General features: G+C 35.7%; 1 protein-coding gene across 2 annotated transcripts; it reads left to right on the forward strand.

Annotated features, from left to right (window-relative positions):
* Nucleotides 1–326: 326 nt before the first annotated feature.
* byn (T-domain transcriptional activator brachyenteron) lies at nt 327–16590 on the forward strand. 2 transcript variants are annotated; one of them, XM_028301324.1, is made up of 8 exons: nt 327–556; nt 8037–8198; nt 13010–13130; nt 13545–13688; nt 14430–14706; nt 14896–15012; nt 15355–15703; nt 15973–16590. In XM_028301324.1, exons 2-8 carry the CDS (start codon nt 8038–8040, stop codon nt 16208–16210), a joined length of 1407 nt encoding a protein of 468 aa, XP_028157125.1. In that variant the 5' UTR covers nt 327–556; nt 8037; the 3' UTR covers nt 16211–16590. The 2 variants fall into 2 exon arrangements, with proteins under 2 accessions (XP_028157125.1, XP_028157126.1); XM_028301325.1 differs by having other exon boundaries at nt 14914–15012.
* Nucleotides 16591–17070: the final 480 nt, after the last annotated feature.

Here is a 17070-nt window from a genome sequence, read left to right on the forward strand (position 1 = left end):
TCAAGAGCATTTCTAAAAGAAACGCCTCAAAAAGCTGCGCAGGAGTCCGTCGACAGAGCGTGCCGTCTGCTACCAATCAGTTTATTTGTCAATATGGTAGAGGCGGGGCTTCGGTTGACTAACGTATTCAAACCACCCGTTCTCAAGAAGGCTTTAGAGCAGTCTTCATAAGATCGATTTTCCGTTATCTTTACTATAGGACCTGCTTTGAATCGCCAATGAAATGTGATTCTTATGAACAAAATTTAAGACTGAATTTAGTGAATGAGGAGAAGGTATACATGCTAATGAAGTGTAGTGCGGTCGAGTTTGCGGTAGTTGCTCACGGAGTTGGCACGCAAGCACTGATTTGTGATGTGACAAACAGGGGTGCCCAATTTCAGATAATATTTGGCCATTAACTTTATTGACTCATAATAATTAATCAAACATGAACTGTTTGTAACAAGTTTTATAACACGACAGTGAGAAACGTGCAGTGAATTAAATACTTTAGATTGTTAAATGTGCTTGTGAAAGTGGATAAAATTGTGGACAAATCGAATCCTGAAGATAGGTAAGTTTTGTAAAATAGAAAATATTTTTTTCACTATATTATGTCCATACAGTTCCCTGCAGCAGTTCTGAATCACACGTCTCATGTGATCTAGATGTCAAAACTATAGTACATTATAATTACAAATAGTACTTATTTATCTGTTAATGTTATTTAATTTTTAACTACTTTTGTATGTAGGTACAATGAGACTAATTGCTAATACATCTTCCATGCATGTTATGTTATTATTATTTTAAAGGTTTAGAAAGAAAGAGAGAAAAATTGTTTATTTCGTTCAAACATAGTAAACATTGTTTACTTAGATTATCGTGAACTATAAAATGTACCTAGCTTTACCTACCTACCTACCTACCTTTGTGCATAGACACTACAGATCCCTACTTATCTTTTGTAAGATTTTCATCCAGATCCTATTAAAGTTTTAAGGATATTTAAGTAAGTTCCAGTTCTAGGGATATGCTTAATTTCACACTAGCTTGCACATCTAGCTATCACGTCCATGAGATACCTACAGCCTCACAGCCTGGTGACAGACAAACAAACATTGGAGTCTTCTTACTCTTTGGGTACGGAACTCTAAAAAGGTGTAAAAGTTTATTGAAACAAAAAGGGTTTATTCTACTGTTCTAATGCAACATGCAACCACTTTTCCTACAGGATCAATGGACGAAGTTGGCAAATCAAATTCCCAAAAAAATTACGAGTACATCCCCTAAATAACTGATTTGATAATTTGTATGGAATGGAAAACTTTATTTTAAACTAGCTTTTGCCCGCGGCTTCACCCGCGTGAAATTTAGTGTCACAAATCGGCATAAATTATAGCCTATATGTTAATCTGGGTTATAAACAATTAGTATTATAACTGCAAAGTTTCAACAAAAACCGTTCAGTAGTTTTTGCATGAAAGAGTTACAAACATCCAGACATCCATACAAACTATCGCCTTTATAATATTGGTAGGATAGGATAGTAGGATATTTGAACTTCGGTCTCTTGGGAAAAGTTGTTGCATTTGAGCAATAGAATCTGTCTACCCTTTTTGTTTGATCAAGTACAAAACTAAAATGAATATAAATTGTAGGATTACGAAGATAAAAAAAGAAAACTTAAGTGGTATATTAAAATCCTATTAACAAACCATAGCGCTGATATTTTTTATGCAGATCAAAGAAGAAGTTGCAACTGCAATCGCACCTGATGTTCATGTAAGTGAGAATACAGTCTAGGATGGTTCATACCTGCCCTGTAAGTGCCTATTCACTCTCGCCTTAAAGCCTATACACACACACTTACCTAGATATCGAATAATGAGTAATTATGATAACTTACAACCAACTCTTAATACAAAATATTGTGGGCCGTTAATGCAGAAATACTCTTATGGTGTAATATCATAAAACTAGCTTAGCTTTCAGTCGGTACAATGTTGTTCTCTTTCAACGAACAAACAACAACAAGCCAAAGTTTACGACCATAAAAGTTAGTTGAAATAAAATGAACATGTACACTTTGTTAAACCGTAAATGACCGAGCTGGTATTTAAATTTGATAAAACGAGGCCAGCCAAACCTTTAAGTTAATATTGGCCTACCTTTAAGATTTAAGATTGGCGTCATAAAACGTAAGACAAATTGATTAAAATTAATTTAAGTGAACATACACAAGTACCGCGAAATAGAGACACATAATTTTAGGTCTTTTGCACTCAATATTTTCACCATCATAAGAAATTATGCTATAGGTAAACCCCCTTATACACCGCATTTCTTGGTTAAACTTGTTTCATTGATAATTACAACTGAACCCTTGATAGATTACTTAGTTTAAAAAATTAGATTGTCAGATGATAACTTGCATATCTTACTGTTATGTTTAGGTAACATTATAATTGTTAGGTACATTATAACTTCGTCCACACAGCAGGTAATTTAGTAATTTCTACTTATCCCAATGGCTTAGTACATGTATGTTAAGGACATTATACGAAATAATAAATCAAACCTGAAATTTACTTTTCATGTCTTATTCTACTGGCCTATAAGCGATTTGTTTGATGCATAATGCGGTGCGTTTTTGAGAGCTGCGTAGTAAAAGTGGAAAAGACGCTTTTAGAACATTAAAAAACAGCAAGAGTAAAGAAAAACCAAATTGTTATGAATTGAAGGAAATGTTGGTTCATGATGGTCAAAAAGTTTATTGAGCTTTAGGTAAAAAGCTTACTTTGCTTTTACATCTTTAAAAGATGATCTGGTGATATGAAGATATTATTATGAAAAAAAATTGACTTTTTCGGGCATGAGTCAAACAGAGCCAAAGGCTCATTATGGAGAGAAAATTCATTATTCTTATCTTCAGAGTGCAGTAGTTTAGACTATAGACAACTTAGTGCTAACATTAGAGCCGAATGCGAAATTTTTGCAGCAGTATGAGCTTTCGACATTTACCAATCTGCCACTGAAGATTTCAAAAAAGTCTTGGATAAATTACACACCCGCGGCTTACGTGACAGTCAGTGGCAGTGGCGCGGATTGTTACACACCGCTGAAATAAAATTGCATTGTAAATAAATACATATTCACACAAAAAGCCTATGTAAATTGTTTCCTTTTTACATTATTTATTTAAAACTTAAGCAAATAAAACATAAGGCAGACGTAATGCGACTATATTGTTTTGTAGCAAAAACCTACGACCCTTAAATTCTACGATTAAAAAATTTTGAAGAGCGTATTGATATTGGCTGTTATAATACAATTTTATTAATTGCGTTGTCCAAAGAAGAAACCGAAGAAAGTAAATTAATGACTGAAGAAAATTAATTTATGCCTGAAAACTGTCTTACTAAACTAATCCACTTTGGATAAAATTTAAAATGTCGTTTAGTTTAATCGCGGACTTTGAATTCACGAAAAATTGTAGCCCATATGAATTTTATTACTTTAAACTTCGCATTCATCGCAAATGGCAGTGACCCGAGTTCGGCAATAAATTAGTAAAAAATGTATGATAACTCGTAGTTTAAAAATGTCGTAAAATGTGCAAAGTATTTTTTCAGGTTCAATTTTCATTCAATTATATCAAAACACGGTTATCCTTCTATCTGTCTGAAGAAGATTAAGCAAAATACATTTTTTTTAAATATTTTAGACAACTACGAGCTAGACTTTATTCAATTTACTATAAATTGTAAAGTTCTAGATTAATTAAAAAAGATTGATTAATCACGAAAGTTAATGACAATCTATGACGATAGACGGACTTTGTCAGTCAGTTACTTTTTCACTTAAAACTAAATAGAAACCTACTGGATGTTAAATAGCATAATACAAAGAGAATTTACAATCTAAATAAAATTGGTTGGGCTTTTTATCAAAATCTTAGTGAATAAACTCGCAGGTAAAAGTTAGTATTATTAGGTAGATACGAATTGTGGCAATAATTTTTGATTGGACTTAAATTAAAAATAGCTTTGGCCAGGTGGTCAGCGAATCGCACGCGCAGTGCCGCAGTAAAATAAAATAAATGTATCACACGTAGGCGCGACTATACCGATCATGTGAAGAAATCCTCATTCTAATTAAGTCGGCTGCGGCTGTACTGAAGCGGGTGAATAACTACCTAAGTAGTTAATCGTATTAATTAATATGAAATTGGGATCCACAGTGACATTATTGTTTCAGGTGCATGGTTTTTCCTTTATTTCAATGTATATGTAATACAAAGTTTAAGGCAAAGCAAGTAAAATTATTGGATAGGTGTAAATAATAAATATTACGATGTTAATCAGTATCTAGTATCTAGAAAGAATAAGAAAAGTCTAGGAAAGCTAGCAACGTAGAACTCTTTAAATACCGGAAGTCTTGATACTTCTTTACCATGTATTAATTTGAAATTTTCATGAATATGCGGTCAATATTTGTGTAGCAAAGTAGGTACCTACCATCGATTCTTTAAATTAATTAATTAATGTTGATTTGTTGATGAGGCAATGTGTTATTAAACGGTCATCATAGGTTTATACCATACGTGCATACGAACCGCATAATTAATTTGAATTTAAAACTTGGTATGTAGTCTACTTTTATAAACTTATTTAATAACTTTGTCTTAACTGGACGTTATGAAATAGTTATTATTGATAGCACGACATAAGTAATTTAATAAGTACATTTTGATACAAAATCATACATAATAATGACATGCTCAACCTTTATTAGAGGCGTGACTGTGGGATGACGTCATCGCAAAAGCATTTTTCTATGGATCCATGTAAATAAGTGTTTACCAATAATCTAGGCAATATGCGATATGGTACAGCGACCCACAATAACTGCAAGGGATTAGTGAGTGTTCGGACAAAGCGTCGCCGGCGCAGGTTCCGCGCCGAGTGCGCATCGGCCGCGTCCGGTTCGCCACAAAGCCCTACAATAAACTTTTACAGCTCACATAAAACCCTGACTTTTTAACCCAAGTTATTTGAATTAATATCAATTCGGAGTTTCTCAATGGGCTTTACTCGTCGAACTTTAAAGTTTTATGACAACCACAGAATTGAGGAATAAAATTTAATTGAAATGTAGCCCCAAAGAACTTTGATTGCGGTTATCAGCTTCCGAATTTGAATATTTACATTGATATTAAAACCCTTGCCACCTAGTCGATTTATAAAATCTATCAAAAGCCGACAGGAGTTAATTGCCTTTGGAATTATTTTTTTAGACAATACCATCTTGTGAAATAGTACTATAATTCGAATTTGACTATAAATTAGTCACACGATTTAGGGAAACTTTCATTCGGATATTCTTAAGTGAGAGAAGTGGCCAGTACCTAATGAATAGAGATGGATCCATGGTAGATATGTATAAAAGGTAGTTCAAGGTTGTAAATTGCTCAAACTTAAGTAGTTTCTGAATTTTATGAAAAATTGAAACAAAAGCAACTTGTGAGCTTCGCGACAGTAGAGACGTAGAAAAGATAAAAGATCCCGAAGCTGCGTCGTTGGTTCGTTCGTTCGTGGCTCCTAGTAAAAATATAATTGTGTGGGCTTTGCAAATGATACCTACTTATACATATTCGTGTAGTTTTCCGCGAAGTTTCCAAGTTAATCGATGTAAGTAGGTAATCAGAATAAATAGTGGCTGGAATATCAATTTTTACGAGAGGCCGAATCTTATAGATCGTCCAGCGTTATTTGTTTTTAGTCTATTGTTTGATTAACATATCAAGGCTGACGTTGAATACATGCCAAGTGATAATGAAAATTCAAGTTTGAAACAACGATGACGCAAGACCATTAAAAATACTTACTTGAGTTTTCGGCATCGTTCCATTTGCATAGCCTTCTTGGCCTTCATTACGCAGCCATTCCGCAAACTTTGAAATTGGAAAAGACAACACTGGTTGTATTGTTTCAATGGTTTCAATATCGGGTTGGTCGGTCTTGCATCTGATCATTAGCACCTCTCGGCTCGCATCGGCCGCGCGCGCGGGAATTGTCCAATATGCCCAGCCATGCGCTGGCTCGGTAGACATAATGCTTACATTTATCAAGCGAACGTCATAAACCTCCAATCACCCGGGTCCCATTCGTGGCAGTCGTCAGAGGCACTTGTTGTTATCTTTGATATTTTATAGGGATCTGTAAAACGTCGGCACTGCACAGCGATTAAGCGACATTCCTCGACCAGGGATCGATTTGAGTTACCTCAAGTGAACCTTGCTCATCACAAGGGTTACCGCGCGGCGATAGATAAAGGACGCCATTACCGGCGCATAATTAAAAGGCAAGAACTATTTACAATGTGTCGGCTGGCACGCTTCGTTTATTTTGTAGCGAGCCTCAATCGATGCCAAGTTAGATCTGAAACCGGGGCCCACACTCGCACATCATATTTAACCTCGCTATTAAAAAGAAAATGTTCGCAATTCATCTATACGACTTAAGTTTAATATTTATACCTCATGGAGTCGTAAAACGATGAATAATGACGTTGCGGACGAGTGGGCTAGCGCTGTAATTACTTTGCTTTTATACATACATGTTGGATGCTTTCTTGTTTAAACTAAAATGTTGTTGGAATACGATAGGGACCTTCATAGTCATTCTCTGAGTCGAACATAAAGCGAATTACAAGTACCATCCTCTCAACAATAAATAACAATATTCAATAAAGTATCCGCATTTAATGTGTCCTCGTACCTTTGAACACATCGCTGTAGCCTATTATGCTGGCTACTTTAAAGTTTTTGTACAAAACAATTTACCATAAGAGACTTGAAAGATACATTTTATAGAAACTAATAAACAACGGAGATTATACTTGCCTATCTAGTTTCCATCATAAAATACATGCAATTTTCAGCAACATGAGGCATCATCATAACATTAAAGTGACGTACCTATCACAAAGAAAATAGTAGAGTTATTATAAACCTCCATGAGGTGACTAGGTATGTATTACCAGCTTGACAGACAAAAAGGTCTTTTCAGGAATAGAATATTTCTTACTTTTCAGCGAATATTTTTTGATTTGTAAAATTTATGCATGCAGGCAGATGTCTACGAAATAAGCTTACGATTTTGTAACAAAACGCCTGAAAATTTGCACTGTTAATATTTTTCATTTTCTATAAATTATAAGAAAAAGGGGCACGTTTCTGATAGAAGATAGTTAAGGTATTGGGACGTTGAACCTACGTAGCCAGCGATAATAGGCACAATAAACACTGCCTGACTCGAAGATCGTGCCTTGGACAAACTCACAATAAAATATCTGGCTTATTTGCATTCAGATTTCGTGATGCTTTCCGTTTGGTTAGTAGAGATTGTGTTTCGTAACACATTGAACTATGTTTGCTTAAAATTATAGTTCGGTAGGCATCGGTGGCCTTGTGTATTTTGTCCCCTTCATTTGATTTTAAAAATACACATTACGCAGAGGTCGGTACTGTAATATCACAAGCAAAGTTCCTGGAAAACTTAAAAAACGTCAGTTTTTATTGCATGAACACACATTTTATTTGTTTGAAGATGCTTGAAAGCTTTCAAGCTCTTTTATTTGGTCTTTTGCGTTACAAGAATTCTAGTCAAAGATCCTTTTGTTCTGATGTAAAGATATGGTATTTATTTGTGCTAGCAACCAGACCAAAATAATGTTCCTAAGTTTACCTTATTTTTTGTAAGTAATATTACTAGGTAGAGCTTTCTTCTCTAGATATTTAGAAATGACGAGATAGCTGTAACACAGAATAGCATAAATGCAGTTTAAAAAGTTATTTATGTATCTCACAATCAGCCAGGGTATGATGCGCACGAGTTTTAAATCTCACTGAAGATTTAAGGTCGATATTTAGTCGTATAAAATCTATAAAATACCTCGATAAAATTATATCGTAGCGAGCATCTTAGCGCTTGGTGTACGAATCACGCTATAAAACTAGCACTATACTTACCATTTTCCTCTTGCTTCAGGATGGCGGCATCGCACATCCTTAGCGCGGTAGAACCGACGGTGGGCGGCGGCGGCGCGCGCGGCGGCCGCGAGCGTGAGGTCTCCGTCGCACTGGATGACAGGGAGCTGTGGGTCAGGTTCCAGACCCTCACCAACGAGATGATAGTCACCAAGAATGGGAGGTGAGGAAATAATTATTATAGACTANAAATAAACTACACATCTAACAACTGCTTAGTTGCTCGTAATGTAACCTGGATAAGAAGATGTGGGTCAGAATCACCAAGAATAGGAGATAATGAGAGAATAAGTATTACAAAATAGTGTTACCCGTACCTACTTCTATTAAAGTGTTCGTTACCTGTAATGTGACTTAGACGGCTGCAGGGAGGTGTGGTGGGAAGATACAAGAAATTGTCATTAAAAAAAAACGTAAGTTTCAAGTACGAGTAAGTAACCAGTTGTTGTTGTTGGAGGATAAGGATCAGATTTCAAAACTTCACATACAAGCACACGAGTAAGTGCTAAATCTTAGTTTAAATTAAATAAAATATTTTTAATCTCTATTCTTTACGAGTCATAGAGCCATATAGAGCATACGGGTTCTAATTCGTACTGCAGTAATTTCCATCATCCGTACGGACGAATGAATTTTTTCTATCAAAGTATTATCAAACAAAGTAGTATATTTAGTCTCAGACTTTAAAAGTTTATGTTACTTATTTAATTTAATTACTTACCTACTAAAGAAAATGGCAAAAAATCTGATGAATATTGCACGAAGCTTTCAGTAACCATAAATCCAAGGATTGTGCCTTGGTTACAAAAACCGTTACCTTTATTATTATGTTATAGTTGGGATTGCTTGAAAATAGTAAATATGTAATTAATCTATTTACTTGCCCAACAAGTAAAAGAGGATCGTCATTTGCGGTAAAAAAACATAATACCTATGTTATCTGTAGGCGAAATCACGGACAAAGCATCTAGTTGGTAGTAAAATTATTTGCAATAAAATATTAACGAAGCAAACATAACTTTAATATAAAAGATAATAAAATACATTGTAACAGAATGAGCACACCTGCATTCCTATTTTATGAAACCAAGTAGGTAGGTTAAGTTGAAGAATTATTATTGTTGTTGAGAAAGATCTCTGTTTGACTGACTGAGCCTTTGCAGATTTTCCTAGTAAAATACTTGGAAAAAATTTCTGCAGGCTTTTTTAAACTACCAAAATTCTATCCTAAAAGACTTAAGACAAAAATAGGCACTACCACTTTAGGTAATTTTTATAAAATATTTGGGAATAACAATTTTACTGTAATAGACATTAACTACAATAGAATCTTTAGTATAAAAAATACATAGTTATTCATCATCATGTACTTACGTAATTTATGAATGATTCAATCATTTAATTTTACAAAAGTCGTAGGTGTTATATTGATCGTGATTACCATAAAATTAATCTTTATGAAGTTTACTAGGACAAGGCAAATTATCTTAATAAAACTTAAGCACTTTTAACTTGTAGATAATTTATTATTATTGGCAGATTATTCAGAATAATAATTGGTAATTTTACTTTAGTTAGGTATTATGCTGTAAAAGGTTTTTCCTCCAAGCAATTTCAGACAACTTTGTTCTGCCATTAGAATTACACAGCTTACCTACAGCCCTTCTTGCGGGTATAAACGAAGAGAAAAGAGAACAATCGATATTTGTTTGTACGATTACATTGAATACNATAGACTATACACATTTGACAACTACCTATTTAGTTGTGCATAATGTGACCTGGACGGACAAGAAGATGTGGGCCAGAATCACCAAGAACGGGAGATAATGAGAGAATAAGTATAGAAAATAGTGTTACTCGTACCTACTTCTATTAAAATGTTCTTTACCAGTAGATAATGTGTTGGGACGACACAAGAAATTGTCATAAAAAAAACGTAAGTTTCAAGTACGAGTAAGTAACCAGTTGTTGTTGTTGGAGGATAAGGATCAGATTTCAAAACTTCACAAACAAGCACACGAGTAAGTGCTAAATCTTAGTTCAAATTAAATAAAATAATTTTAATCTCTATTCTTTACGAGTCGTAGAGCCGAAGCTCTACGGATTCTAATTCGTACTGCAGTGATTTCCATAATCCGTACGGACGAATGAATTTTTTATATCAAAGTATTATTATATTGACAAACAAAGTAGTATACTTAATCTCAGACTTTACAAAGTTTATGTTACTTTTTAATTTAATAACTTACTAAATAAAGTGGCAAAAATCTAAAAAATAGTAAATATGTTATTAATCTATTTAGTTAGTTGCCCAACAAGTAAAAGAGGATCGTCATTTGTGGTATAAAAACATAGTATGTATCTAGGCGAAATCACGGACAAAGCATCTAGTTGGTAGTAAAATTATTTGCAATAAAATATTAACGAAGCAAACATAACTTTAATATAAAAGATAATAAAATACATTGTAACAGAATGAGCACACCTGCATTCCTATTTTATGAAACCAAGTAGGTAGGTTGAGTTGAAGAATAATTATTGTTGTTGAGAAAGATCTTTGTTTGACTGACTGAGCTTAGCCCTTTACAGATTTTCCTAGTAAAATACTTGGAAAAAATTTCTGCAGGCGTTTTTAAACTACCAAAATCTATCCTAACTATAAGACTTAAGACAAAAATAGGCACTACCACTTTAGGTAATTTTTATAAAATATTTGGGAATAACAATTTTACTATAATAGATATTAGGTAGGTACAATAGAATCTTCAGTATAAAAAATACATAGTTATTCATCATGTACGTAATTTATGAATGATTAAATCATTTAATTTTACAAAAGTCGTAGGTGTTATATTGATCGTGATTACCATAAAATTAATCTTTATGAAGTTTACTAGGACAAGGCAAATTATCTTAATAAAACTTAAGCACTTTTAACTTGTAATTTATTATTATTGGCAGATTATTCAGGATAATAATTGGTAATTTTACTTTAGTTAGGTATTATGCTGTAAAAGGTTTTTCCTCCAAGTAATTTCAGACAACTTTGTTCTGCCATTAGAATTACACAGCTTACCTACAGCCCGTAGCCAGAAGGATATCTTAGACTTGTCATGCTCACTAAAATGTCTCTGGGGTAGTGGCGTGTGAGGCGGGTCGTTACATTCCCTATAATATGGTCGAGTGAAGCGATGGCTGGTTCACACGTCATGTCTGTGAACAGGCGCTGCCTTCGGGGACTGGTCAAGGAAAGATATACCTGACATAAAATATATGTATCAAAACGCAACAATTAACCTAGAAATTAGCACGGCACTAAAGAAATATATTCAAAACTGTTACGCGGTCTCGTGCTAGATGGGCGTCTTAAAGGCCACCTTCTATCAACGGGAGCGCGTGGTAAGTAACTTGCTTCTGAATGTATGTAACTTCCTACTTTTTTATATTTTTTATATTTTTAAACCGGCAGACAGTGGTGACTGAGTTTTTTGCGGCGCTTCTTCTCAGCACTTGCCAAATGTTTGTCTCGAAGCGCTGGTAGGGCAAAAAAAGTATGAGACATGTATAGGCTCCTTAAGAGCATTTGACGATTTGCAAGAACTAATTTAATTAGTCTAAACAAATAAAGATAATTTTGATTTTGATTTTTGATTTTGCCCTTCTTGCGGGTATAAATGAAGAGAAAAGAGAACAATCGATATTTGTTTGTACGATTACAATTGCCGCGATTGAATACCTAGTCTCCGAAAGTACTGAACGGATTTGATTCTTACACCATAATCCGTTATCCCTGAAATCAAAATCAAAAATATTTTATTCAATTTAGACCACTAGTGGCACTATCTTTACCCACCATGTGTGTAACCTACTCGTACGTGTGATGAGTTTTCCGCGAATCCGGAAATAACGGTTGCCTGTGACTCGCTTCAAACATGCGTGCGAAACAATTTTAAAAGAAGTCGGTTAAAAATAATAGAAAGCAACTGTCCTTACATTCCTCAGTAAGATTGAAATAATAGTACCTACAAGGCTCGGAATCCCACAGTTATTTCGTGTGTATACGAGTACGCGTGAGTATGTATTTCTCGCATAGGCAGATAGGTATTTTCTTAGGATAGTTTTCATAATCATTATTGAATATGGTTTGGCTAAAACCATAGAATTCTAATGTGTCGTTCGTGCCGGTCTCGAGGTTTCGTTGCCCTTACGCTTTCCCTTGATATAGGCACTTAACCCTAAGATATTTCCAAGCTTCGAAATTTTGTTTTGTTTTTCGTGAAAAATTGCAAAGGCACGAATCGGTTTAAATGAGGGTACGGCCGGTGTGGAAGGCCTGGCCACAACCCAGTGCTAACAGCCGCTGACGGGCGGCTAGTTTTCAGCTATTAACACTGTAGGCTCCACTCATTAACGCAGGGTGGCTAAATGATACGACGTACTGCTCTACCCTGACATGCAGCATGGTCTGACAAGGCTTATTTGTATCATTGTCTTTTATGCACAACTCGTCATCGATGCACTTATGATTCATGCTTTATGTAGTCATAAAATATGTTAAAACTCCAATAAAATAACACTTACTTGCAGGCAAGAATAACGAGATTCCCATATTTTAGGCAGAACAGAAATTCATACAAGCTGAGCTATTGCTCCTGAACCAGGAGGATTTCTGTAACAAGTGTAGTGTAGTTATTTCTGTATTGTAAAATATTTACGTTTTTAAGTAACTAAATAAAATAAATCCAATAAAATTCATAACAATATATTTCGCAAAGAGAGAGAAATATGGAGATAGAGTACATCGACACGAGTTATTGTAGAGCTTTAAAAGCTCTCTAATACTAAATTTTTTATTGAACTGCGCTTTCTACCAGCGCAGTAGATTTTACAACTGAAAGGAATTTTTTAAAACGTAGTATTATTGGTTCCTCAGTATAAACTTATCTAGAAAACACGTTTTTATTGTTTCAGGCGAATGTTTCCAGTGGTGAAGGTGACCGCAAGCGGGCTGGACCCAACGGCCATGTACACAGTATTGCTAGAATTTGTTCAAGTAGATTCACATCGGTGGAAATATGTAAACGGCGAATGGGTAGGTATTTTGCATTTTATGAAAAGTAAGATTCAGAACATTAGGAAGAAGAAATTAGAAGTGGGATAAGGACAAATTTGTTCATTAATTTCTCTATAACTCAAAGCTTAGTGTGGTTAATCGATGTAGAATCTAAAATGAGTACGAAGCCCTGAGTACGTATACTCGTAACTCATATCTAAATTATTTTTGAATTAGATTTGCACTAAATGGGGCAATTCTAAGAAATAGCTTTAATGAATGACGACGCACCTTAGAGTCAACCGTCTATTTATGTGTTTACAATGTTGGTTTTCAAAATACCTACTTATTAATACCTATGTGTTAAACTAGTCATAAATACTAAGATTAGGTAGAGTTGGTATTTTTTATAATCTAATAAGAATTTAATGAATGTTATATATATTTTTATAGATACCTGGAGGTAAAGCCGAAGTGCCGCCTTCTAATGCAATATACATTCATCCAGAGAGCCCTAACTTTGGCGCACATTGGATGAAGGAGCCCATATCATTCGCCAAAGTCAAACTCACTAATAAAACTAATGGGAATGGACAGGTAAGAACACGTCATTAATTTTAATGTTTGAATGCGGTCTGAACTGTGTATGAATAATGTTTCGAGAAAAGTCACTCATCAAATAATGACATAGGAACCGAAAATATACCATACTTACTTAATTGTTTGAACATGATCTTCATTTCGTTACGTAATGAAGCCAAATGATTAATGGGCTGCTCCATATTCACACCGTTCTTTCTAACGTGGTTTGAATAATCAGTTCACAGTATTGACAGAATACTAATTTCCGATAATAGAAACCTGTGATGAGAAGGTGCTATACTGCTACAGTTTCTATGCTACCGCTACTTCATAGAAGCCAGTTCTCACGGTTGAATTTGGTGCGAATGAACATGAGAGCAAACATCAGATGAATCCAGATCCATATGTTGACGGGTCGGTGTGAAATCTGTAGCTTTACCAACTGTTTAGCGGGTGCCTGTACGCACTATCATTTGTAATAATTATTGTCTCTGCGCTATGTTTACATTACACATATTTTATGAGAGCTTCTACTTGAAGAAATTAATTTCTTTCTCTTGTGATTCGCACTAGGGCTAGAAAATGATGTGTGTATATTTTATGTAATCTTTTCTTTTAGATCAATAGACATACTGTTTCTATATGTTATCTATATTTCTCTGCATTGGCATCCAAGCTGATATCGGAATTTGTACCTTTTCTCTACACCGATAGGTAAGTTACTGAAAAAACAAATAAATATTTTGTTAATTTCAGATAATGTTGAACTCTCTACACAAATACGAGCCGAGGGTTCACCTGGTGAAAGTTGGGACAGATCTCAGACGCATCATGACCTACCCATTCCCCGAGACGCAGTTCATCGCAGTAACTGCTTACCAGAATGAGGAGGTCACTTCGCTGAAAATAAAATACAATCCGTTCGCAAAAGCCTTCTTGGATGCCAAGGAAAGGCCTGAGGGATATTATCAAAGGGACTTTGTTGGGACACACTACCCTCAACAAAGTTCATCGCCTCATCAATATCCGCAATGTAAGTAGAATTTGATATTAGTCAAAAAAAATATTGGAACATGGAAAGGGGGAGGCCTATGTTCAGTAGTGGACGTCTTATGGCTGCTGAGATGAAGAATGATGAAAAAATATTAATGATATCATAAAGGATTAATTAGTGTTATTGTTATTTGAAATTGTTGGAATATTTGGATCGTCCGTCTTACAGTCGGTGGATGGTTTGTAGCATCGCAGTCGCTGTACAGCAGCGGCAACGCGGCTTCACGGAGGCCGGCGCCGTACCCGCCGAGACCGCCGTCCCGGCCGAGGACTTTATCTCCGCCCTGTAAGTAGCAAACATCTCAGTCGATCATTCATTCTTACGTAAAAAACAGAAAGAAATAGTTTACAGAGTGTTGAAGATTGACAATATGAACGAAACAACTGGCACCGAACGAAACTGCAAATGCCATAGCAGATTCGGTGGCTCTAAAGCTGTTCTGAATGCTACTTCTGCGTTTTCCAATTATTATGCTATTTAAAGTATAAGTCCTAACTACCTACTTACAATCTCTGCTGGTATTTTAACAGCCAATAACCAGGTCACAATGGATGCAGCTTAGCTGTAAATCTCTTTATAATTTTGAAGTTTTTTAAACTGTTTACTAATTTATTTATTCCTTTTCAGCGACCTACAGCAGTTCCGAGCGGACAGCTGCTGCAGCACCCANTGCGCCCAACAGTAGTAGCTACACTTGGGCTGGCAGCAGTGGCTACTGGAGCTCGGCACAAGGCAGCAGCTCGCCTCAGCCTAACGTTTCTCCTGGACCATACCGCACCCCTCCTCACGCGTACCCTGCGCCTCTTGAATACGCTCCAGCGCCGCCTACAAGCACGGCGGCACCCGCGACTGGGCCAGCTCCTCTGTACCCGTTGCAGTATGAAACCCCGAGTCAACACCACTCCCCGTACTACCAACATGCGTACGCGCCTTACGCTCACCACGCCATTGAAGATATTTCCTACTGGCCGAATAGGTAACATTTTTGATCATGCTTTTCATTAATTGCTGCAAAGAGCACATCTCCCGCTATTTTATCCAGTTCATAAAGTCGAGACTTGTTTTTCATTCGCTTCTGTAACTTTTAATGGCAAATGTTGATAAGAAACTATGCTACAAATAAGAGAAACTGTTTTCTTTAATACGTACATTAGAAGCTTAAAATAATCTTGTAAAAGGCCTAATCAATGAGTCCATTTAAAACTACTAAGAACAATTTCATTCAAATGTATTTTTGTGTTCCAGCTTGAACAGCTACAGCTACCAGCCAACCGAGTATGTGGGTACAGGCGAAATAGCTTACGGTGCAGAAGGCATGTCCTACCCTTCTGGATCCACTCTCGAGACAGGGGGCGAAGGCAGAGGAACACCTCCAAGTTCGGAACATCCACAGCAGGAGAGAGAGTATAAATTCAACGCAGAAGAAGAAAGACACTCCCCTTGCGAGGAGCCCACGATATCTCCACGGTCACCACCACAGTGACTTCTAGTTTCTTAAAAGTAGGAAAAAGGAATAATTTAAAAATATTTTCTGTTGACATGGTACGAGTAATAAGTACCTATTTATGACTTTCATTGCTGTGAGGTATCGTTATGGAGAAGTTTCGTAATGTTGAAAACATTATAGTTCACTGAATGGGATTAAAATATAGACCAAAACTAAAAAGTCGGTGAAGTTTTTTTTTAAATCCATCAAAAAATGGCTGAGAAATTAATTATTTAAATTACCTACATATTTTCGCGGAACTCAAACAGGCGGAGCCGTGACCTGTATAAGTTTAAACCACATTGCCTAGCACCCCTGGCCGCGTTGTTGAGAATGACACTTTATGTCAAGTCTTTTTCTTCTTTTTGTTTAAGGTCTGTCAANCCAGGCCAGACCTGTCAAAAAAGATTACTAAATTTTAATAAGAAATAATCGCTTGAGTGACCCTGGCTGAAATATTAAAAACTACTAGATTTTTTAAAATTGGATCTGTCAACCGGACTGAACCAGGGGTGATTCACTGTTTGTACTCTGAATGAGTGCCGTGACGTCACCGATCAAATGGCGTGAAATATTATGTGCCTTAATAAAATACAGTGTTCTGTTCTGTTGAGAGAGCAGTCTATGATCTTTGCCTATTTTAGTCTATGGTATAAGAAAACTTACCAATTGTCTCTGCTTTATCATCTAGTTTACCTTCTTCATACACCAGCTGGCACCACTTTCTATGGAAATTGGTGATCTGTCAACTTGACATCTTCATAGCGTTTGTGATTTTTGCCGCTTAAACAGCAAAAATTTTCTCTCGTGCGTTTTAAGTATTAAAATAAGTTTGAAACACAGTAAAAAGCACTGTA

Source organism: Ostrinia furnacalis, unplaced genomic scaffold (genome assembly GCF_004193835.3).
Source record: "Ostrinia furnacalis isolate ACB-3 unplaced genomic scaffold, ASM419383v2 OfSCF0912, whole genome shotgun sequence".
In the NCBI taxonomy this organism is placed as follows: domain Eukaryota; kingdom Metazoa; phylum Arthropoda; class Insecta; order Lepidoptera; family Crambidae; genus Ostrinia; species Ostrinia furnacalis.